Source organism: Eriocheir sinensis, chromosome 19 (genome assembly GCF_024679095.1).
Source record: "Eriocheir sinensis breed Jianghai 21 chromosome 19, ASM2467909v1, whole genome shotgun sequence".
NCBI classification, from domain to species: Eukaryota; Metazoa; Arthropoda; class Malacostraca; order Decapoda; family Varunidae; genus Eriocheir; species Eriocheir sinensis.
In genome coordinates this window covers 19,058,291-19,082,549 of record NC_066527.1, presented here as the reverse complement: position 1 = coordinate 19,082,549, position 24,259 = coordinate 19,058,291, and the positions used below count along the sequence as shown (strand labels likewise).

Sequence of the window (24,259 nt, the reverse complement as noted above, 5' to 3'; positions counted from 1 at the left end):
TGTCGAGTTCAAAGTCATCCTCATACTGCCTCTTAAAGACAGCTTATGCCATTCATTTCTTTCACTTCAGTTACAGTACAGTTTTTAACCTTCCACTGTCTGTCTATAAATCACTAACTAAAGACAGATTCAATTCACGTCTTGTTCATATATGTCATTCCTATCTCTCACTTCAGTCACAATATAATTTTTTATCTTCCACTGTCTGTCTATAAATTACTAAATACAGACAACTTCACTTCACGTCTTGTTCATATGTCATTCCTATCTCTCACTTCAGTCACAATATAATTTTTTATCTTCCACTGTCTGTCTATAAATCACTAACTAAAGACAGATTCAATTCACGTCTTGTTCATATATGTCATTCCTATCTCTCACTTCAGCCACACTACAATTTTTACCCTCCACTGTCTCTCTATAAATCACTAACTATGGACAGCTTCACTTCATGTCTTGCTTATATGTCACTCCTGTCTTTCACTTCATCCACACTACAATTTTTAACCTTCCACTGTCTGTCTATAAATCACTAACTAGACAGTCACTTCATATCTTGTTTGTATATGCCTCTCCTATCACTCACTTCAGTCACAGCGTAAATAAGCCCCTGAAGGTGATGGGGGAGGGCTGGGGCAGCGACCAGGCCCAGGCACCCTCCCCAGCAGCCAGACACATTATCAATACCCTCATCATCACCCTCACTACCCCCATCATCATCACCCTCACTACCCCCATCATCATCAGCCACCTTGTTGACTACAGCAGCGTGTTAGGTAGACTTTCTGAATCCTGCTTAACCTAAACAGTAGAAATGCCCTAAATGTTGCTCCTAGCTTAATGAATCTGTGGAAAACCTAGAAAGACTTGCCCTAAATCTTGCTCCTGCCTTATTTAATCTATGTAGTTCCTCCCTGATTTCAGCTTGCCCTAACTCCTGGATTTGCTTAACACTAGACGGACTTGCCCTGAATCTATGTAGTTCCTCCCTGATTTCAGCTTGCCCTAATTCCTGGATTTGCTTAACACTAGACGAACTTGCCCTGAATCTATGTAGTTCCTCCCTGATTTCAGCTTGCCCTAACTCCTGGATTTGCTTAACACTAGACGGACTTGCCCTGAATCTTGCTCCCGCCTTACTGAATCTATGTAGTTCCTCCCTGATTTCAGCTTGCCCTAACTCCTGGATTTGTTAAACACTAGAAAGACTTGCACTGAATCTTGCCCTTGCTTAAACCTGTGGAAAACTTGACCTAGATACCTGAATTCACCTTGCCCTAACTCCTGGATTTGTTAAACACTACACAGAGTTGCCCTCAATCTTGCCCTTGCTTAAACCTGTGAAAAATTTGACCTAGATCCCTGAATTCAGCTTGCCCTAACTCCAGGATTTGTTAAGCACTAGAAAGACTTGCACTGAATCTTGCCCTTGCTTAAACCTGTGAAAAATTTGACCTAAATACCTGAATTCAGCTTGCCCTAACTCCTTTACTCCATTTGCTAAACACGAAAGACTTGCCCAGAATACCCGGCTTCCAAACCCACCTTCGGACAGACCAGGCAATAATACAAACAAAATAATCCTGATCTTTTACTCCCTGAATTCAGCTTGCCCTAACATCAAGGTTTGGCCACATGCTCCCTGATTTTTCTTTACTCTTAAAACCTTTCCCATTTACAACTCCCTCTCATTCTCACTACCCTGGGTTCGTGTTCTCAAAGATATCAGGGCTTACACACACACACACACACACACATATATACACACATACACATTTGATAAGCCTTTGGTTGTTGTGAGTATCTGTATTGGTAGTGTAATGAGCCTAGTGATAGTTTGACAAGGCCTTTGCACCATGAATGTGAGAGAGCGCTTACGAGAACCTGACTAATCTACTTAATGGCTTTGGGAAATAGTTGTTGTTGAAGCCGAAAGCATCTGAGCATATGGACAATACACTTTGAAGCATTCCTCATAAACTCATCATAATCATCATAATTTCTTTTAATGTCCGTTTTCACTCTTCCTGAGCGCTTGGATGCTTTATGGCTCTCCTCCATTCTACTGTCTTATGCCCGATGCTCATCCAATCCCATCAACTCTGAGAATGCTAACTCTTTAAAACCCTACAGTATGCTTTATAAACTTTACTGTATATTGCTTAACACTCTGAAGTCTTAACCAAATGCCTCAGACTCATCACAGCTTCACAATCTAGGACCCATACTCTCCCTGATATTGCCTCATAAACTCTGAAGATGCAAACTCTTTAAAACCCTACAGTATGCTTTATAAACTTTACTGTATATTGCTTAACATTCTGAAGTCTTAACCAAATGCCTCAGACTCATCACAGCTTCACAATCTATCACCCATACTCTCCCTGATATTGCCTCATAAACACTGAATATCCCAACTCTTTAAAACCCTACAGTATGCTTTATAAACATCACTGTACATCCCTTAACACTCTAGTCTTAACCAAATGCCTCAGACTCATCACAGCTTCACAATCTATCACCCATACTCTCCCTGATATTGCCTCATAAACTCTGAAGATGCAAACTCTTTAAAACCCTACAGTATGCTTTATAAACTTTACTGTATATCACTTAACGCTCTGAAGTCTTAACCAAATGCCTCAAGACTCCTCACAGCTACACCATCACACACACACACACACACACACACACACACACATGATTTGACTGTAAACTCTGAATATCCCAACTCTCTAATACATTACAGATTGCTTATAAACGTTACTGTATATCCCTCAACACTCTCAAGGCTTAACCAATTGCCCCAGACTCCTCACAGCTTCACCATCACACAAACACACATGACTTGAATCCTCTCCATGAAGGGTACGTTCGATCAATCATTATAATTAGTCATAAAAAAAGATTTCCCTTCCGTTTCTATAGTAGCGTTTTGCCTGATGGGGCGGTGTAAGTAAAATGGTGAGTGTGCCCTTGAAGCAGCAGACAGCGTTCCTACATGCGTGATATGTGTTGTGTCGGAGCTGGACCTCATGGCATTACAGCGGCAGGTTTTACATCACGGTCACACACATGGGTACACACACGTAGAAAATGAATTATACACACTCACATATGCATACACTCTCACACACACATGCAAACACTCTCTCAAAGGAAAAGTTTTGTAATTCTAGATAGGAAATAAAAGAATGTACAAAATATCAATACAGTAATCCCCCCTCCATCGCGGGGGTTACATTCCAGACCCGCCCGCGATAAGTGAAAATCCGCAAAAATAGAAATATACTCTATTTAAATACACCCTAGGCATGTTTTTATAACTTTTACAGTACTTTTAAAAGCATTTCAAGGTCTTTAAACACACTTTAAAACAATAGAAACACATTTAAACACCCTGATATTCTTCTCATCCTTCTTGATGTAGCGAACCACTGACTCATTCATACCGTAATGGCGGGCTACGGCAGCGTAACTCTGTCCTTCCTTTATCATATCGAGAAGTTTCACCTTCTCCTGAATCGATAGGGCTTCCTCTTCCTCTTTGGCTCAATAGAAGCCTTAGATGATGGGCGTTTGGGTGTCATCCTTGTTATGCGGAACACCGTACACTGTGGGGAGACACGCGGAACTGAGATAGAACAAGGCGAACAGTTTCTCTCCCTGCGAGATGCTTCTAGGACACAACAGCCATTCAGTGGCCGAGAAAATAATACCAACGCTCTGATTGGCTGAATCGGTACGTACGGCCATTCTATCGTGACGCGCGAGATTTATACTCATAAACAATGCTATGGAATGCCGTGAAATGGCGAAAATATACACGATATCAAAATTAATAGGTCTTAGAGAAAAAAACACGCGAAATACTGGGACCGTGAAAACTGAACCGCGATATCACAGGGATTTACTGTACATGCAGACTCACACATACTTAGAAAACAGGCTGTACACACACACACACACACACACACACACATATATATATATATAATCTCTCAAAGGAACAATCTTGTCAATCTAGATAAAAACGAATGAGAAATAATTATACAAAACTAACAAATTAAATATACATACATCCACACACACACACAGACATACACTAATCTATACATCCACACACACCCTAATTCAGGTGGTCATCCGATTCCGCTGTGTTCGTCAAGTCTGTCACCGCCGTCGCCTCGTCCCTCGTGGTGTCGTTCCGCACATTGATCATACTCGTAATCGTCATCGCCACGTCCCTGGTGCCGGGTTCGGGGTTCTCGCTGGGCTCGGATTCCAGCTCGGGCAGCGTGCCGTTGTCGGAGTGCCAGCCTAAGGTGTTGATGATGTTGTTGAAGGTCTGGGCTCGGTCGGCGTACACATGGTGACCAGCGCCTTGGATGACCTGGAGTTGGAAGCATACGTCAACACCTATTCTATTTGTTGTCTTTTTTGGCACTACTACTACTACTACTACTACTACTACTACTAAGGAAGAGAGGAGGATGGTTAGAGGGGTGAAGGCAGGTGGCTGGTAGTTCAAAAAGAAAAGAAAAGGGAAGAAGGAAAGGAAGAAAAAGAGAAGAAAGGAAAGGGAATAGGGGAAGGAAGTTAAGAAATAAACAGCTCAGGCAACCAACAACAAAGGCCCTTCCCCCCCTCACCTGCACGTCCACAAAGGTGTCGCGGCGCATATACTTGATCTGGAAGCCCGGGTCGTGGTCCACCCAGGAGCGTGACCCGTAGATGAGGGTGATAGGCAGACCCTTACGCAGGGAGTCCATGCGCTGGATCATGGGGTACTTGGCCCACCCAAAGCCGGCCATCAGGGTGTGGAAGGCTGACTCTCCGCTGGGGGGGGAGGGGGGGAGAGAAGAAGGGAGGGATGAGCGGAGGAGTGCGAATGGGAGAAGGAGAAAGGGAGGGAAGAAGGAATGGAGGGATGGAGAGAGGGAGGGATGGGTGGAGGAGGGAGGGAGAAAGGAAGGAATGGAGAGAGGGAAGGATGGAGGGATGGAGAGAGGGAGGAAAGAAGGGAGGGATGAGCGGAGGAGTGCGAATGGAAGAAGGAGAAAGGGAGGGAGGAGGGAATGGAGGGATGGAGAGAGGGAGGAAAGAAGGGAGGGATGAGTGGAGGAATGCCCATGGGGGAAGAAGGGAGGAAGGAAAGGAGGGATAGAGAGAGGGAAGGATGGAGGGATGGAGAGAGGGAGAGAATAAGGGAGGGATGAGCGGAGGAGTGCGAATGGAAGAAGGAGAAAGGGAGGGAGGAAGGAATGGAGGGATGGAGAGAGGGAGGAAAGAAGGGAGGGATGAGTGGAGGAATGCCCATGGGGGAAGAAGGGAGGAAGGAAAGGAGGGATGGAGAGAGGGAAGGATGGAGGGATGGAGAGAGGGAGGAAAGAAGGGAGGGATGAGCGGAGGAGTGCGAATGGAAGAAGGGAAAAGGGAGGGAGGAGGGAATGGAGGGATGGAGAGAGGGAGGAAAGAAGGGAGGGATGAGTGGAGGAATGGCCATGAGGGAAGGAGGGAGGGAGAAAGGAAGGAATGGAGAGAGGGAAGGATGGAGGGATGGAGGGATGTATTTATTATTTTTTTATAGTTACGTATTTATATTTTAATCATTCTCGTTATTCTTTCTCTTTCTTTACTAATATCTACCTATTTTTATGCTCTCTCTGTCTCTCTCTCTCCCTTTCTCTTCCATTACTATTTTATTCATTAACGATTTACTTATATTTTTATTTCGCTCTCTCATTATTCTTTCTCTTTTTTAACTAATATCTACAGTACCTTCTTTTTTTCTCTCTCTCTCTCTCTCTCTCTCTCACCTTGGGTTCTGGGCGTTGCAGTGGTACAGGTAGTTGGGGATCACCTCCTCGGCGTCCTTCACCATCCCGGAAAACTTGCGGATCAGGTCTGGTCGCGCGTTCTTCAGGATCCTGGGGCCTGGGAGGGAAGGAGAGCTTGTTACAGGTGAATGCAGGCAGGAGTAAGGTAAAGGTACAGAACAGCTTATAGATCTCCTGGTAGCTGATACAGTGTTGGCAGAGACACTGTAGGTAAGCTTGAGAGAATGTGAGAAGGATTATAGATGAGTTTGAGAGAATGTGAAGGAGGAGAGGAAGCTGAAACTAAATGTACGCAAGACAGGAAGGGAAAGGAGGAGAGAAAGCTGAAGGTATTGGAGAGAGAGCAAGAAGAAGAAGAAGAAGAAGCAGAAGAAGAAAAAGAAGAAGAAGAAGAAGAAGAAAACAAAACACATAACTGAAACTGACCTCTCTTCCGACCTTGTTCTTTTTTTTGTTGAAACTGCATAAAAACAAAAAACAATAAACAAGCAAAACAGGAAGACAAAGGAGGAAAGGTAGGCAAGAGTAAGCATATGTAAGGTGAAAAATATTTGGAAGAACAAAAAAAAAAAAAGGAATAAATAAATAAATAAATAAATAAACATATCGTCAGGTCGCCTCACCCCATGGGCCGGCGGTGCGGATGACAGAGAGTGGGTTGAAGGGCTGCAGGATGGCCGCCACCGCCTTCACCCACAGCGGGAACTTGTAGCGCTCACCCACGTCCAGCGGCCGCTCCGGGAAGCCCCAGGGGTCAGCCAGCACCAGGTGATGGACTCTGGGGGGGAAAGGAGGGGGAGGAGGAGGTCAAGTTTCGTATTTTTTATTTTCTTTATTTTTTATTTTCTTCGACTCTGGGGGAGGAGGAGGAGGAGGAGGAGGAGGAGGTCAAGTTTCAGTTTAGTGGGGAGGAAGGGGAGAGTTAGTGTGGGGAGCAAGAGGAAGGGGTTAGAGTTAGTGGGGAGGAAGGGGAGGGTTTGTGTGGAGCAAGAGGAAGGGGTTAGAGTTAGTGGGAAGGAAGGGGAAGGGGTTAGAGTTAGTGGGAAGGAAGGGGAAGGGGTTAGAGTTAGTGGGAAGGAAGGAAGGGGTTAGTGTTAGTGGGAAGGAAGGGGAAGGGGTTAGAGTTAGTGGGAAGGAAGGGGAAGGGGTTAGAGTTAGTGGGAAGGAAGGGGAAGGGGTTAGAGTTAGTGGGAAGGAAGGGGAAGGGGTTAGAGTTAGTGGGAGAAGGGAAGGGTTAGAGTTAGTGGGGAGAAAGGGAAGGGGTTAGAGTTAGTGGGGAGAAAGGGGAAGGGGTTAGAGTTAGTGGGGAGAAAGGGGAAGGGGTTAGAGTTAGTGGGAAGGAAGGGGAAGGGGTTAGAGTTAGTGGGGAGAAAGGGGAAGGGGTTAGAGTTAGTGGGGAGGAAGGGGAGGAATAGTGTGGGGAGCAAGGGGAAGAGGTTAGAGTTAGTGGGGAGGAAGGGGAGGGTTTGTGTGGGGAGCAAGGGGAAGAGGTTAGAGTTAGTGGGGAGGAGGAAGGGGAGGGTTAGTGGGGAGCAAGAGGAAGGGGTTAGAGTTAGTGGGCAGGAAGTTAGTGTGGAGGAAGGGGGAGAATTTAAGGGTAGTTTACTTTACCTATTTCTTCCTTTATCTCCCCACCACTCTCTCACCCCCCTTAAACCCTTTCCACTAACCCCCTTCCACTAACCTCTCTGGGTGTTTGATAGCATAGGAGGCCGCCAGGAAGCCCCCGAAGGAGTGTCCGAGGAGGATGAACTTCTCGAGGCCAACCTTCTCTCGCCACGCCTCGATGGACATGATGAACTCCCTCTCGGCCTCCAGCGGATCCTTGGTGAAGCCGGGCCGGGAGCTGCGGCCGAACCCTGAGGTGGGAGAGGTGGCAAGGTGGTAATTGGGGTGGGTAATGGGGTTAGTGGGGTGAGTAATGGATATTTTTGGATAGTGCTTTTTTTTACAACAAAGGAGACGGCTCAAGGGCAACATAGAGTGTAGAAAAAAAGAAGAAAAAAGTAGTAATTTGTATTTTTTTGTTACTTTTTACAGGAAAGGAAGCAGTTTGAGGGGTGGTAAGGGATGTTTTGGCTTACTGTTTGTCGGTTATTTGGGTTTTGGTTGCCAGAGCACGATGATGCAGAGCTCAGAATCATGCACAGCAACTATAGTGCTTTTCTTTGGGGATTTACAGACATTTTCTCCCCATTGTTCTTTATGTCTGCCTCCGACTGCTATCTCTAACATAAAAATTAACTCTTTGACTGTGGATTTCTTACCAGAAGACTTCACCAAGCTACAGGAATGGAACAAAAAGTGGCTGCTACAATGCAATGAAGAAAAATGTAAAGTCATGCACATTAAGAGGGGATATCAAGCACACCAATACCACATGGGAAACACTCCACTTTCCACCACAGAGGCTGAGAAAGACCTGAGAGTATGTGTTACCATGCTACCAGTGAAAGCCAAATCCATGCCAATTGCAGCAGATGGGTTAATAATAATAAAAAAAAAAAAAAGTACAAAAATTTACATACTGAATCCATTAAAAAAAAAAAAAAAAAAAAAAAAAAGGACTTTGTTTATCACTGACCGAGAATATCGATGGCGTAGACGGGTCGGTGTGCGGCAAATGAGTCGAAGTTGAGGCACCAGAGGCCCACGCCGGAGCCAAACCCGTGCAGCAGGACCAGCGGCATGTTGTTGGAATCCTCGTTGAAGCTCAGCGTCCACACGTGCGACTCCTGGCTGCCCACCACACACCCCACACTCACGTACCAGCCCCGGTAGCTGCTCTTCAGGTCTGGGGAAGTTAGTGAGGAGGGTTAACCTGGTAGCTGTGGGGATCATGTTTCTTAAAGGCCCCTCTAAGCCAGAAAAATGAGACAAAATCATCACTCACGCAAACCATTTCATAATGTATATATCAACACATTTGTGATCAGTCTATGCATCATCTATTTTGGGGGGTTTATATAATGGCAAAAATTTGGCCTGTCGCTGCTACACGGTAAAGCCACAATCATTGCTACCGGGTTAAGGGTTTTGGTTTACCTTTCTATTTTTTCATATATTTATTGTTTCAACTTAAGAACAGCAGATTGTAAATATATACTTGCAATTTTTCTTATTTAGCTATTCATTTATGTAGGTATTTTGATTAGTATTTACACAGTCACACACACTTACTTGACAGCAGCACCTTCTCGGCCTCCCGCAGGAGACTGAGGGAAGTCGGGCACCATCGCAGCCAACTCCCGAACCAGCTGCCAGAGTGCGAGGTGAGGGAGGGAAGGAGATAACTTGTTAGTACACACACACATAAAAATAACCCTGTGGCATTTTTATCATTCATTCACAGTCTAAGGATATAACAACACCCCTCCCTCCCTCCCTCTGTTATATAAATTTTTCTTCTTCAATGGATTCATATTTTTCTCTTTTCTTCTCTCCCACTTTCCTCCTCCTCTCTCTTCTCCACTTCTTAGCTTCTCTTATTTCTATCTGTTCTACTTTACTTATCTCTTCGTTCTCCCAATCTCCTCCTCCTCCTCTCTCTCTTCCTTCTTTTCTTACATAAAATGGGTATATTCACTCCTTCATCAGTGCCATATACAATTAAACGCTCATTACACTACCGTTGCTTACACTTCAATAAATAAATCCCACGACCCTATTTGCATGGATCCCCACACTCCGCCATCCACTTATCATTCATCCTCGGCTTCAGGGTCAGGAGAGGCTTCACATGCAGATTGAGTGACGATCCTCTCCTCGTAAATAGCCGGCCACAGGGTTTGGTCGTACTCGGGGACTTTTGCCGCAGCAGCGAGGGCCGCCTTCCACCTCTGTATCTCTTCACGCTGCATGTCCCCCGCTTGAGTCGTGTGTGGAAGGAGGAGGAGGAGGTGGAGGAGGAGGTGGAGGAGTGATGGGTGTGGTGTTATGAGTCGCGGTTGTGTGAGAAGCATATTTTGGTGGGTAGTGGAGTGAATGTATTTTTTTCTGGTTATATTTTTCCTTGTATTGAGATGAACTTATGGTAGGTAGTGGAGTTGACAGGTTGATGTGTGTGTTTTTTTTTCTGTTTTTTAATCTTCACTTCTCTGGGTATGCTGTTAGAAGCTTTGGTATTGTGAGAAGCATATTTGTGGTGGGTTGAAGTGGATATTTTGCTGTATAAACTCCCTTTTCTGTTTTAATATGCATTTTTTTACTCCATTTATCCTATCCACTCATTTTAGAAGATGCCGGTCATTTCTTTTCACTTATCTCACTTCTTTCCTTATCTTCATCTTTATCCACTACTGTATATTTTTTCTTTTTTTCTCTTGCGCACTATTTTTGGTATGTGTTGCTTCTCTAACGGTGATCTTCCTCTTCTCCTACTTTGATCTTTTCCCCTTCAGTGTCTTGAGTGTTTTTCTATCGCACTATTTTTGGTATATGTTGGTTTGATGGTGATCCTCCTCCCTCTCCTTTGATCCTTTCCCCTTCAGTGTCTTGAGTGTTTTTCTATCGCACTATTTTTGGTATGTGTTGTTCTAATGGTGATCCTCCTCCTTCTCCTTTGATCCTTTCCCCTTCAGTGTCTTGAGTGTTTTTCTATCGCACTATTTTTGGTATGTGTTGGTTTAATGGTGATCCTCCTCCTTCTCCTTTGATCTTTTCCCCTTCAGTGTCTTGAGTGTTTTTCTATCGCACTATTTTTGGTATATGTTGTTCTAATGGTGATTCTCCTCCTTCTCCTTTGATCTTTTCCCCGTAATTGTCTCGAGTGTTTGTCTCCACTATCTCCTCTGCACTTTAGACTTGATACTGTTCGCACTTTATCTAAAAAATGTCATCAACCATGTGTCATAGTGTGTTATCTTGAAGCATCAGTGAGATTAGTCAGTCAGTCAGTCAGTCAGTCAATCTCTCTCTCTAGGTGTATTATCTTGAGTCATTAATGAGGTTTGTCAGACAGTCTCTCTCTCTCTCTCTCTCTCTCTCTCTCTCTCTTATCTTGGTGAGCTGTACTTTGTTTCATTGACCCCATTCCTTTGTGCCTTTAAATAATACAATGACTATATTTTGACACTTTCACACTATACTACAACTTCCTATTTTGATTTTGTATTTGTAAGTCACTTTCTAAACTAATATCTGTGTCCCATACATCCCATACGCCATTATGTAACTTCCCATCCTTGAACAGCCTTGCGGAACAGAGTCTAATCGTTATCACCGTTATCTCCAACAAAATCTTAGGTGTGTAATTCTCTCGGTTCAACGGCTGAGTGGCTGTCTGACCTCTGCTCCTCATGTTTGCCTCACCACCCTTGAATATCCTTGTCATCTACCAAACTTTACCTAACCTTTCTCTTGACCTTTCCTCCCTTTCATCTCTCCCTCTCCCTCTCTTCCTCCCTCACTCCCTCTCCCTCTCTTCTATCAATGACTTCCTCCAATGGTTACTTTTCCTCCCTCTTCCGCTCTACTTTCCTTCATATGCAAGACAGATCCATGCCATTAAGACCTTTATCACATGAGCTAAACAGGGATGCATATATTCTTGGGGGGTGGAGCAGTCCTTGGAGAGCTTAGATTTAAATTACTACAGGGAGAAAATACCTACAATCAGTTAAAAATGAGTTCCACAATAACTATTTCCCCTCCAGACCAAAGAAATGACTGTATACTAGCATTCAAGCACATTGTCTGCTTCAGTCTGTCCACAAATATAAATGCTCATGTTTTGCTATTAAATCATTAGTTTTTCTAAGGTGCAAGTCACTGTGGTTTTCCCTGCACCAGTCAATGCCATGCTGAGGTGAGTCAACCATTCCTCAGCCACTCATGATGAGATGCACTTCCTCTTTCTTTCACGATGGTATGTTTTGCAACCAAGCCTCAGAGATTGATGGGGAAAAATGTTCCTTGATCCTCGGAGGGGAATGGGTTTTCTGACACCATTTTTATAGGTTGTGAAATATAGTTAATGATTAGAGTGGTCAGTGATAACACCTACAATGGGCTCTTGATACCCTCCAAACTATGGCTGTGTCCTTTACCATTACTAGAATAGCTAACCAACTAACTAACAGGGAGCATACACCTGGGAGAGCGTTGCTTCACTCACCCACTGCCTCCACTCCCGATGGTCCTCCCGAACAAATTCCCATGCAGCTAGCCTGTCTATCTCAAGTCCTTGGCAGGATCGATCAGTTTGCCCCAGCCATGAATTACGTTGGGATCCCCTCGGTCTCCTCCACTCAAAGGTGCCTTGTACAGAAACAACCCTATGAGCAGGATCGATCTCTGTTCTTGAGTCTGTGGTCCACCCAACTTTTTAAACTATACTTCCTTGTCATGCTATAGAGAATGGATGGGATAACCAGGTGAGTAAACAAGGTGAGAGTTGACTCGCTTCATATTTCTATACAAAACTCACAATGTCCAAGTCTACTGTTATACTGGGCTTATAGCAGACTTTCCAGCAAGGCTTTCTCTGTGTGTATTGTTGGTTTTATCTTACATCCAGGCTGGCATGCTGGCCACTATAGGGGTTCTGTCTATGGGAGCCCAAACAGGCAAGAACAGGCATTGGTTTGGTAATAGAGTGGTGGGGGAATGGAGTAGACTCAGCTGCCACATAGTGAGTGCAGGGTCGATTGCTTGTTTTAAGAGTAGACTTGGTAGCTACATGGACGAGGTTGACAGGTGGGTAGCTAGCTGCCTTGTATATGCCAGTCGGCCTCTTGCAGCCTCTCAGTGTTCTTACGTAAAACGTCAAGGATGCTTACCACGTGCCCATACAGCCGGAGTTGGCGTTCACGTACTAAAGTAACACGCATATACCCAGCTTCATCACGTCATCGCTGGCTCGACACAAGGCTACCCCTACCCCGTGACCCCGCGGAGGCACTTGGCACGCTTGGCACCACGGGCATGGCACGCATCTCCAAGTCTCTAAACAGCGTCCATGCCTCACAGTAGTACAGGGAGCACACGTGACTTATTTATACTTACACTCAAACAAAAATCACCACAATCACAAAAACCCTCCATACAGGCTTATCAAAATACGTGATGGGAGCATTTATGAGCCTTGACACCCTCTCAGCTACGGCCGTGTCCCTTGTTCCCCACGTCTCCCGCCTCCCCCACGGGTCAGCACACACCTTCACCTCCCCCCCGGGCCTCACCTCTCCTGCTGTCGCTCCACCTCGACGCCCAGCTCCTCCGTCATGGCAGCGGCAGTGGTCAGCGGCCGCCCTCAGCAGGCAGTGATGGGCTGCTGATGGAGTTGTTGTTGTTGCGTCATCGCCGCCGCTGCCAGCCGTGCGAGGGACACCACTTTGATATTATACCGCCAAAATGGGGTGTTAACAGCATGTATGTCCTACTTTCACGATATTATATGTTCATATCTTAACGCTATTCACAGTGGGATGCTGTTTAAACCTGGCGGTGATTTGATTTCAGACAATTTACCTGTACCTTCATTCATCAAGCACCTGTCCAATGCTCCCAGCTCCCTGTACTGTACACGTTGATGTAATAAGCGTTGCTCTTGATACAGGGCTAAGATTAAACGTTACATGCACACTAGCCTTGTTCTTGTATGTTACTTGTATATTCTTATAGGGATCCACAAAGAGCTAGGTGAATTACATAAGCGTTACTAATTTGTTACGTAAGGAGGCACAGCAGCCGTGTGTGTCCTCTGCAATGTACAGACTCACGGTGACTGTACAGAATACTCTTCACAGGGCCGCCCCATGTAGGGTGCTGGAAAGGATTCTTTTTTTTGTCACGGTGACTCTGGACTTTCCCTCGTGGGTTTACTTTGCAGGACAAATAGGAATAGGAAATCCAAAGTTTTCCAGAAATGTAACAGAAAAGTTCCAGCTTTTCGTTTTGACTCAGAAAATGGACCTTGTATACATTTTAGCAGTGAGGAGGCCGGGTCGTCTTACCCCCCCCCATGCCCTGGGTTACGTTATGATGAGCAATATAATGTACTATCTCTCTCTCTCTCTCTCTCTCTCTCTCTCTCTCTCTCTCTCTCTCTCTCCATACCTATCTATCTATCTATCTATCTATCTATCTATCTATAATATCTATCTATAATATATATATATGTATATATATGTATATATATATACATATATATATATATATATATATATATATATATATATATATTCTCTCTTTGCTTGCCTGGCTACCTCTCTTGCTTGTTTTCATTCCTTCGTGTTCTCTTTCCTTTCCTTTCTTCACGTAAGTCCCAGAGTGCAAAGCAACACCTGACTTACCAATCACTGCAAGATAAAGGTAAGGTATAAGGTGTTCATCTCCGACCCGTTGGCACTTTTTGATCCTATGGTGGTGTCCTTAATCAATCAATCAATGGGGGCATACTCCGGGGGTGCGTCGCCTCGCCCACCCTACGACACCAAGTCCGAGGGTCCCGCCGGGCGAGTCTCCATGCAGGGCCTCTTCCCATCCTGAGTTCCTCCCGGCAGGATCTATCAACTTGCTCAAGTCACGAACTCCGTGGGCGTCCCCTTGGCTTCCTTTACTTAGGATTATCTCTTACAGAGACAACGTGCCGTTGACGGACTATGCAGGCAATATATGTCACGGAGTAGTCGCCGGTTTGACACAAGTCATTCCAGCGATATCCCATGATTCTGCGTAGACATTTATTACCAAAGGTATCAGTCCGCTTCTCCAAGTCCCCATTTAGTGTCCATGTCTCACAACCTCAGAGCAAGACAGGGAGCACAAGGGACTTGAAGCAGTTGGGTGGACTGCACGCCGACTGCCCAGGCTGGGATAAAGGAAATTATAATGATAGGAAAAATGATGAATTCTTAATTAAAGACGTAGTAAATATGGGAGCATTTATTGTAACAGTTGTGCCGATATGTACAGTATAATACAACAAGTGTAATGCGTATTGTACAAGTAACATTACGGATCGAGAGAGAGAGGGAGAGGAGAGAAGGAGGGAGAGAAGGAGAGGGAGGGAGGGAGAGGGAAAAAGGGAGAGAGAGTGGGAGAGAGGGACTAGGGAATGCTTGTGTGGCCGCTGTAGTAGTAGTAGTAGTAGTAGTAGTAGTAGTAGTTAGGGATGGTCGCAGCTTATTATCTCACGTGGAAAATTCATTGTGGCAGTCGCAAAAAATAAATAAATGACATAAATGGATAAATATAGATAAATAAACGATCGCAAAAACAAATAATGTCGCCATTCCATTAATTTTTTGTGTAATAGTGAATAACATCCTAATATTAACCTTCCAATAATAATAATGATAATAATAATAATGATGATAACAACAACAATAATAAGAGAATAACAACATCAATAACATCAACAACTAAGACTTCAGCCCGCGACCTGAAAAAAAAAAAAGTTGAGGATGGAAATAAAGCATCAGAACCAATAAAAGACTGGAAAGGGGATTCGAAGCCTTGTTCATGACCAGCCAATCCGCCACCAACACACCGATGAGTGCTGGTGGCCCGGTAACTCTTCTGCTGGAGGAGGAGGAGGACGAGGAGGAGGAGGAGGAGGAGGAGGAGAAAAAAAGAGTATGGCAGTTTTCCTCTTCCTCTTCCTCCTCCTCCTTCTTCCTATGCAAAGATACAAGACGCTTAGTATCATTGAACCTGAGAGGAGGAGGAGGAGGAGGAGGAGGAGGAGGAAGGAAGGAATCAGGAAAGTAGATAAACCTGAGCCTTTTACAATAAATAAGAAGTTGAAAATAGAAAAAAAAAGTCGCTGAATTCCATCATTTCAAGTTAATTTACCAACGAATTTTTTAATGCAATAATCATAAGGTACTACTAGCCCTGATTTTCCTTATAAACACATAATTACCGCTTTCATCTTCATCACGTGTAATTACCTTCTTATTCTTAGCTTTTCACTTTTCTGCGACAAAAAATAAATAAACATTAGGCTCGTGGAACATGCAGACGCGCGCGCAATTCGTAGATCAGTCGCTCGAGGCTCACAACAACAAACACTTTCGGCGGCTCCATCATTTCGACACTTAGGAATATACTTGGCAGGCTGGTTCGGGGGGATATTATACATCAAAACGGTAGATTACGAGGGAAAGACGAAGATGAGGGCTTGTATGGGGGAAGGGAAAGAGAGGTAGACTTGTAGTAGGCATGAGGATAAGGAGGAGGAGGAGGAGAAAAAAGAAGGATGTTAATATGTTTATCTATAAGAACGGTAGATTACGAGGGAAAGACGAAGATGAGGGCGTGTGTGAGGGAAGGGAAAGAGAGGTAGACTTGTAGTAGGCATGAGGATAAGGAGGAGGAGGAGGAGGAGGAGGAGGAAAAGGAGAAAAAAGAAGGTTATTAATATGTTTATCTATCAGAACGGTAGATTACGAGGGATAGACGAAGATGAGGAAGTGTATGAGGGAGGAGAAAAAGGTAGGGTTGTAGTAGGCATGAGGATAAGGAGGAGGAAAAGGAGAAAAAAGAAGGTTGTTAATATGTTTATCTATCAGAACGGTAGATTACGAGGGATAGACGAAGATGATGAAGTGTATGAGGGAGGGAAAGGGGTAGACTCGTAGTAGGCATGAGGATAAGGAGGAGGAGGAAAAGGAGAAAAAAGAAGGTTGTTAATATGTTTATCTATCAGAACGGTAGATTACGAGGGAAAGACGAAGATGAGGAAGTGTATGAGGGAGGAGAAAGAGATAGACTTGTAGTAGGTATGAGGATAAGTAGGAGGAGGAGGAGGAAGAGGAGAAAAAAAGGATGTTAATATGTTTATCTATCAGAACGGTAGATTACGAGGGAAAGACGAAGATGAGGAAGTGTATGAGGGAGGAGAAAGAGATAGACTTGTAGTAGGTATGAGGATAAGTAGGAGGAGAAGGAGGAGGAGGAAGAGTAGAAGGAAGAGGAGTAGGAGTAGGAGGAGGAAGAAAGGTGTTTATATGTGAAGCATTACACTGAAAAGGTGATCACCAGGTGGCACGACGAGATTAGGAAAGGCGATCGACGCTTGAACACATGTCGGGAGGAGGAGGAGGAGGAAGGAGGGGCAGGAGGGACGATCAAAGAGGAAGAGGAGGAGAATTAGCAACATTAACAAACACGCGCAATTCCACATGAATCAAAACACTCTGCTCTTTTTTTTTTTGGTTGTGATTTTTTTGGTTATATTTTTTCCTCTCGCTCTCACTCTTGTCAGATTGGATTCCACAGCCGAGGGAGAGAGAGAGGGAGAGAAAGGATCTGGCGGAAGAAGAAGAGGATTCGAGAGGGTACAAGAGGATTCATCAGAGTCTTCGAAGCTGGGGAAGGAGAGGATCAAGACGAGGAGACTAAAAGACGATACAGGATTATACAAAAGGATTCGAAAGGGGATCATGGGAGTTAAGTGTATAAAACCGATACGAAAGGGTATTAAGAGGATTATAAACAGAAGACAGACTAATTAAAGGAGAACAAAGACAAGGGGGCAATAAAGAAGCGAAGAGGGTGTGAGGTGAGGAGGAAGAAAACGGAGCATATGGGATGAGTAAGAGGAGGAGGAGGAGGAGGAGGACGAGGATAAGGAGAAGAGGAGGAGGAGGTTTAAGAGGACATGAGCCACTTATGTATATGAATGTATGTATGCATGTATGAATATAAAGACAACCAATAGGCTCTCGTGTGTAATAATAAGTCTTAATAACACAACAACACACACCATCGCAGCGGAATCGATATGTTCTCTGGTCATACGTACGAGAAAGGCGACAATCGGTCTTTACAATCACGAAACACTTAATTTATACGAAGAAGGGAAAGGAAGGGATGAGAAGGGAAGGAAAAAGGGTACAAGTGTGACTCCCCTGTCTGGACAATCAAAGAAGTCACGCTGGGATACGGAGTCGATCAATCCCAGGCGCGAATTTTTAAACACTCGGCTCACAAGTATTTTCCCAAGGCCACGAAGGAGGTCAGTTGGGCTCTCATGAGTGTAGAATGCCTTGTCAGACTATCACTAGGCTCATCAAACGACCCATGGAAGTACCCACAATCACCTCGACGAAAGCCTTGTCTAATGTAGGTGTGTGAGCTTCGAAATGTTTGAGAATACGTGCCAGAGAATGAGTTAGTGGGAAAGTTTAGTGTTAATTAAGAGCTTTTGCAAAACTGAGGTAGAGTAAAATGTATTGATCAGAGAATATTGGAGTTCGATAAATGCTTGAGAGAAAAAAAAATATTTGTCGGTCGTTAAAAAGTTTGTAAGAAAAGTTGATCTAGAGAATTTTTTTTTTGGTTTTGGAACTTACGGGGCAAAAAAGGTCTTAGTCTTGAGTTTAAATAGAAGAAAAGGTCATTATACACAGATTTTTGAGAGAGAGAGAGAGAGAGAGAGAGAGAGAGAGAGAGAGAGAGAGAGAGAGAGAGAGAGAGTCAAGTCACCTCACGGAGTTGTTATTAGTTATTTAAATGGCTACGAGATAACAGGAGGTGATTTTTAGACTGGCAAATCACAGACAGTCAAGATGTGTGTGTGTGTGTGTGTGTGTGTGTGTGTGTGTGTGTGTGTGTGTTGGTCAGCCTACACACGGCCAACCACCCATGCAGACGCGGTACATACATACACCACAATCAACAGGAAGGGAATCAACAGGAAGGTTTTTTAAAGTACTTGACCCCATCGGTTCCAAAAATTCCCAAAAGGAGCGAGTGAGTTCGTTATCATCAAGTTACGAAGTGGAATTTCTTTAAGAGGACTGACTGGTTTTGTTGCTGGCTTTGTTTTGTATTTTGTTTTTCTTATATAATCCTATAAGTTTAAATAACCTACTTATACTTGTAAGAGAAAATGGAGACTGGGGTGACTTTGACAATCGTAATAACAGTAGTAGTAGTAGTAGTTGTAGTAGTAGTAGTGGTAGTAGTAGTAGTTTCATCGGACGATATTAATAAAATAGAAAAAAAGTTAGTAGTGTTAATAGTGATAGCAGCAGTAGTTTCCATCGGACGATATCAATAGAATGGAAAAAAAGTTGATTCAAAGGGCGAGGGAGGGAAGTGTATTTTTTTTCTCATCCTTTCATGGCGAAGGTAGGATCGTTCAGGCCCGACGAGTTAATGAGAGGTGAACCATATCACTAAGTGGAGACGTGTGGGGCCGCCTCGAGCTGCACGCGCCACCAGGGCCACGTGGGGACCTGCAAACGTTCGTGACCGTGTGGTGGGACCTGCAAACGTTCATGACCGTGTGGGAAGGACCTGCAAACGTTCCTGACCGTGTGGGGAGACCTGCAAACGTTCCTTACCGTGTGAAGGGACCTGCAAACGTTCGTGACTGTGTGTGGGGAACCTGTAAACGTTTCTGACCGCGTGTGTGGGGACCTGCGAACGTTTCTGAGCCACACGGGGTGTCCTCAAACGTTCCCTACCCACGTGAAGTGTTTTGCCAACGTTGGTGCCCCGGTACGTGTTCTGCCAACATTTCAGAGTCAAATAGTTGTTCTATAGACGTTCGAAAAACTTCCCAGGAAAACTTACGCGTTATACTTAGTTCCGTGGAGTGTTCTGAAAACCTCTCTCCTAATGTGGATGTTCTAAAACACGTGTCAAGAGTCTCGTGAGTGTTCTGCAAACGTTTGAGTTATCGCATGACAGAAAAAAAAACGTTGCCTAGCCTCACGAGCTGTTCCGCAAACGTTTGACATCACGTAAGTAAATAGAAAAGTTTTAGAAACCGCGTGGGTGAATGAACGTTTGAAAGACTACTTGGATGAATTACAAACGTTTGAGACCAAGTAGGTAAATATAAAACGTTGGGGAGGCCACATAGATGAACTAAAACATTTGAAAGACTGTAAACGTTTGGGAGACCACATGGGGAGGTAAGTACAAACGTTACAACCTTTGGCCACACGTCAACGCTGCAAGCTCCACGTGGCTGAGCCCTGGCAACGTTACAGCCGAGGCGACCGTGTACAGCAAACGTTACAGACGGCACGCGGGGGGAGGTGTGTGTCCTGCAAACGTTGCCAGCAAACGTTACAAATGCTAGTATAGGAGGTGTACTTGTAAACACTACACCTGGCCACGTGACGGGGGCCAGGTGTGAACTGTACAGAGATAACCACTCACCATCATCATCATCATCATCATCATCATTACACGTCATTATAAAACACTAGTAATGGAAACACTACAGGACATAGACACTTCATGGAGACGAAGGCATTAACTCTATAGTGTTCGTGGGGTGGGGGGTGGGGGGGGCTATGGGTGTGGGGGGATGGAGGTAGAGGGGTAAGGGGGGAAGGGTCGGGGTTGTACAAGTAAGGTGACAGGGTAAGGGAATCAAGGTGTGGGGTTAAGGTCAAGGGAAGGTCGTTCATATATGTATCAATCGGTGACGAGCGTGTTATGTGTATGTATATAATATGTATACCTTATATAAGTTTTTTACACATTTACAAGCAGCTTACAAGTGGTTTGGTCCATTCTTATGATGAGGTGTACCCTAGAGAGGAGAGGAACGCTGCTTCGCTGTATGAAGGAACACGGGAAGGAGAGGAGGAGGAGGAGCACGAGGGAGGAGAGAACAACGACGAGAAGGAGGAAGGGAACGAGGAGTGAGTCGTGTGGCCCCGCGATGTTGCTCTTTGGACAGTTTTGTGGCTGAGAAAACTAAGCTAAGAAAATGTTGCTCAATAATAGTAGCACCAAACAGTTATGGCTGAGTGTGTGTGTGTGTGTGTGTGTGTGTGTGTGTGTGTGTGTCAAAACAACATGGCGGTGTGTGTGTCCTGGCTGGGTTGCTTCTCTGTGGTCAAGACAAAGTTGTGCAGGAGAGGCGCGGGAGACTGACGCTCGTGGAGAGGGAGAGTGTGGCGATGGCCGAGGCGAAGGGAAGGAAGGCGAGGAAGAGGGTGAGGGATACACCAGTCTTTGGTAACAGAGGCGTCACGGGGAGGCGTGACGCCCGCGGGGTGACATCACGTGTGTGGGCGTGGCGGGGGTGACCTGAGGCTGCTGGTGACCTGACTAGATGTGGCAGCTCAGGGCGGCAGGAGGGCGGCGCGCCGCTCCGGCTCCCGTCACCCGCCGCTGCGACGCCGCTGCGACGCCACTTCGCTGCCGGCCGCCGCGCCGCCGCGGTGCGGGGCGGGGCGCCGGGGGTCTTGAGCGTCGGGGCTGGGACGGGGCGGGGCGTGGGAGGGACGACGCGCCTCGCCGCCACACACGGCAGGCGCGGGGAAGGCATCATAGGGCGCGGGCCTCACCCCGCCGCGGCCAAGCCGGGGGGGCTGCGGGCGGCTGCCTCTCATAGTCCAAACTTCTTGAAGAGGAAGTTCTTGCCCATGGACATGACGTCCGTGACGGGGTTCTGCGCGGCCAGGTCGCCCAGCTTGCCCATCAGGTTGCCCTCGCCCATTGGGTTGGGCAGCCCTGACAGCCCCGCCCCCAGCCCTCCCGGTAGCGCCCCTGCCAGGCCGCCCGGCTTCTCCTCCTTCACCTCCTCTTTGGGGGGCGGCGCGGGCTCGGCGGGCTTGGGTTCGGGCTCCATCAGCGGGTCGTTCAGGTCGAAGTCTTCCATGAGCTGGTCGATGTCGGCGGAGGAGATGGCCGGGGCGGCTTCCGTGTCCTCGTCCAGCAGGTCGAGGCCGTTCAGCTTGGAGCGGCTGGCGGAGGTGGAGGCGGAGGGCTGCTTGGCGACGCCGCGCTCCCGCGACACCGACCTACCACCTCTCTCCGCCGCGGAGCTGCTGGACCCGTGCTCGAGGTGGTGGGGGTCCCCCTGGGCCCCCTGTGAGGCCCTCGTATCCTGGGGGGAAGAGTGGTTCATGAGTAAGGCGTGGGGGGGGCAGGAGGGGTCAGTATAACAAGTGACTCACGGCCAGCGCGACTCTAAGCTACTGGGAAACTGTGCGTAAACATGCGCAACACTGCCTGCGCGCCTGCCCGTCTGCGCAGGCGTGGTAAGTTGGCACTCCAACAGGGATCTATCAACTTTAAAAATCACTTGGTGGTTTGGTTTATACATAAAATGCTTTTATATCATATTTAAGTGTAACAGTGGAGGGAGGGATGAGTGGAGTGAGGGAGGGGGGGAAGCTGGTTGCTAAGCCGCAGCCCAGTAGGGGGAGGGGGGTAGGGGGCCACCATGCAAGGCCAGCCCGCCTCCGCTACGGTCATCTACACCAAAATTAGGCGGCGTTGGTGGAGCCAAAATGAGTGAGTGGTGGCGGCGCGGGTGTCCAGCTCTACTCCTACGGTGGCAGCGGGCGTACCTACAGGCTGGCTAGGGGTCAGACTCAGTCAGTCCGGCAGCAACAACCCTGTACACTTGCTCTGCGGGAGGGGAGGGGGGGGAGGGGTGAGGGGCGTGCCTTCAGGAGCTGACCTCGGCCGGAGTGAACTACTCAAGCTCCGGGAAAGGCGGAGCGACACCTTTCATCGATCTCCTCCGCTGGCTCGGGGACACGGCCGCGGGGACACCTAGAGTAAAGCTTAAGCATCCCTGACTCTAGCAAGCTCGGCTCTGACCTCACGTGTGCAGGATTGAACACCCTTTGGAGGACAAGACTCTTTGATCCCCTAACTCCCTGAGAACTGGAACTGAGAGAGGGCGAGTGGGGGGGTGAAGGGCAGGGGGCGACACACACACACACACACACACACACACACACACACACACACACACACACACTGACACTGACACACTTTTAAACCACTGGGATTGCATATTTTTTTCACATTGCTTTGCCAACCTATCTTTTGAGTGAAGAAGAAGGGAAGAGGAAGGGGAGGGAAGGGGACATCTTTAGTGACATGTTTTAGTGATGTAGTTAGTCTTTATCGTTAGTTAGAGCACACAGGTAGCAGGTGAACGGTCGTCGGAACCTTTATTGGAAGACGTGTAAATAAACCAAGATGATTTTAAGAGGGGAGAATGAGGAGAGGGGAGGCATTGGGAGGGGGGGGGGGGCGCTAACAGGGGGGCCGCTCACCACACACACACCATACAGTCACCATACACACACCACTACCCCCACAATATCACCATCAACACCAATCACCACCATCACCAAGTACTCTCACGCATACATCACCACCACCACCACCACCACAGTCACTATACCACCACATATCACCACTACTGTACTCCGCCACACGCCGCTAACTCATATATCGGCCACTAGAGGGACTGGGAAAGGGATTGGGAGAGGGAGGGACGGAGGTTAAAGGGAGGGAAGGGAAGGGAGGGAGGGAGGGAGAGATAGCTAAAAAAACGAAGGCTTGTCTGTTTTGTGGACTTTAAGCCTTAGGAAATAAACAAAGAAGGAATAAAGAAAAAAAACGGGAATAAGGAAGGGAGGGAAGGAGGGAGGGAGGGAAAGGGATGAGGGAGATAAATAAAAAAAAGATAGTCTGTTATGTTGACTTTCACCATTAATTAAAACAGAAAATAAGGAGAAACGAAGAAAAATGGAACAAGGGAGGAGTGGAGGGAGGTGGAGCCAAATATCTACTTTTTTTTTCTCTCTCCTCCACATGAACGCCTCAAAAATAATACTTAATCGCAATAATAATAAAAATAAAAGACTGAATAGACTAAAAAAGTGAAAAAAATAGAACTAGCCAATCACGGTGCAGGAATTTAGTGCGTCTTATAAGGTGGGAAAAAAAGTGTTACCAACGAGAGAAAAAATAGTGTTAGTGTGTTAGTGTGTGTGTGTGTGTGTGTGTGTGTGTGTGTGTGTGTGTGTGTGTGTGTGTGCGTACTAAATGGTGCTCAATAATAAAATAAAATAAAATAGTGCGTTTAAGTGTTTGATAATAAAAGTGTGAGATGCAAACAAGATGCGTCGCTTTATTAGACTGTTGTTATGTATATTACCTTGGTTGTTGTTGTTATTGTTGCTGTTTTTATTATTATTATTATTATTATTATTATTATTATTATTATTATTATTATTATTATTATCATTGTTGTTGTTGCTATTTATTTTGTTAAGACAGAATTAGGGAAAGTTTAATTATCAAGATCTAAACTTTCATTATTATTATTATTATTATTATTATTATTATTATTATTATTATATCACGAGGTGTCTAAAAGAAATTCGTTCAAGACACACTTACAAATGCATTTCAACGAACGCCATTTGCTCAGTATAGGAAATTCTCTACGCTAAAACCAACCCAATCGACACACCTGGCTACGGAACACTAATTAGCATTGTCTACCTGAAACGGGACAGGTAACAACGGTAGGAGAGAGAGAGAGAGGGGGAAGGGAGGGAAAGAGGGAGAGAAAAAAAGTGAGGACTACGATTTCTATTTCTTTTCTTCGGGGTTACTATTATAAACTCTTGGTGGTGGGATTGTTGGTGTAGTTTTATGTGTAGCTAGACGTCACGATGTTGAAGGGA

The 24,259-nt window shown here is 45.8% G+C and overlaps 2 protein-coding genes across 14 annotated transcripts in view; both read right to left on the bottom strand.

Moving 5' to 3' along the window:
* Window positions 1-1,577: 1,577 nt before the first annotated feature.
* On the bottom strand, window positions 1,578-13,164 carry LOC127000839 ((Lyso)-N-acylphosphatidylethanolamine lipase-like). Of its 5 annotated transcripts, XM_050864924.1 has the most exons (9): window positions 9,543-10,712; window positions 9,021-9,112; window positions 8,425-8,634; window positions 7,525-7,699; window positions 6,464-6,618; window positions 5,820-5,937; window positions 4,653-4,839; window positions 4,129-4,393; window positions 1,578-3,614 (listed from the first exon to the last, which is right to left on the bottom strand). In XM_050864924.1, exons 1-8 carry the CDS (start codon window positions 9,800-9,802, stop codon window positions 4,130-4,132), a joined length of 1,461 nt encoding a protein of 486 aa, XP_050720881.1. In that variant the 5' UTR covers window positions 9,803-10,712; the 3' UTR covers window positions 1,578-3,614; window position 4,129. The 5 variants fall into 5 exon arrangements, with proteins under 5 accessions (XP_050720881.1, XP_050720882.1, XP_050720884.1 ...); XM_050864925.1 differs by lacking the exon at window positions 9,543-10,712 and adding an exon at window positions 13,022-13,164 and having other exon boundaries at window positions 1,578-4,393; window positions 9,021-9,097; XM_050864927.1 differs by lacking the exon at window positions 9,543-10,712 and adding an exon at window positions 12,620-12,702 and having other exon boundaries at window positions 1,578-4,393; window positions 9,021-9,097.
* Window positions 13,165-14,711: 1,547 nt separating this feature from the next.
* Window positions 14,712-24,259, bottom strand: part of LOC127000835 (uncharacterized) — a 163,836-nt gene continuing 154,288 nt past the window's right edge. For 4 of the 9 annotated variants that reach the window (XM_050864916.1, XM_050864917.1, XM_050864918.1 and 1 more), the window contains one exon: window positions 14,712-21,648. In XM_050864916.1, coding sequence (XP_050720873.1) covers window positions 21,148-21,648 — 501 coding nt within the window. In that variant the 3' untranslated portion in view covers window positions 14,712-21,147. The remainder of the gene's footprint in view (window positions 21,649-24,259) is intronic. The other 5 variants (XM_050864921.1, XM_050864922.1, XR_007754545.1 and 2 more) reach the window with 4 other exon arrangements.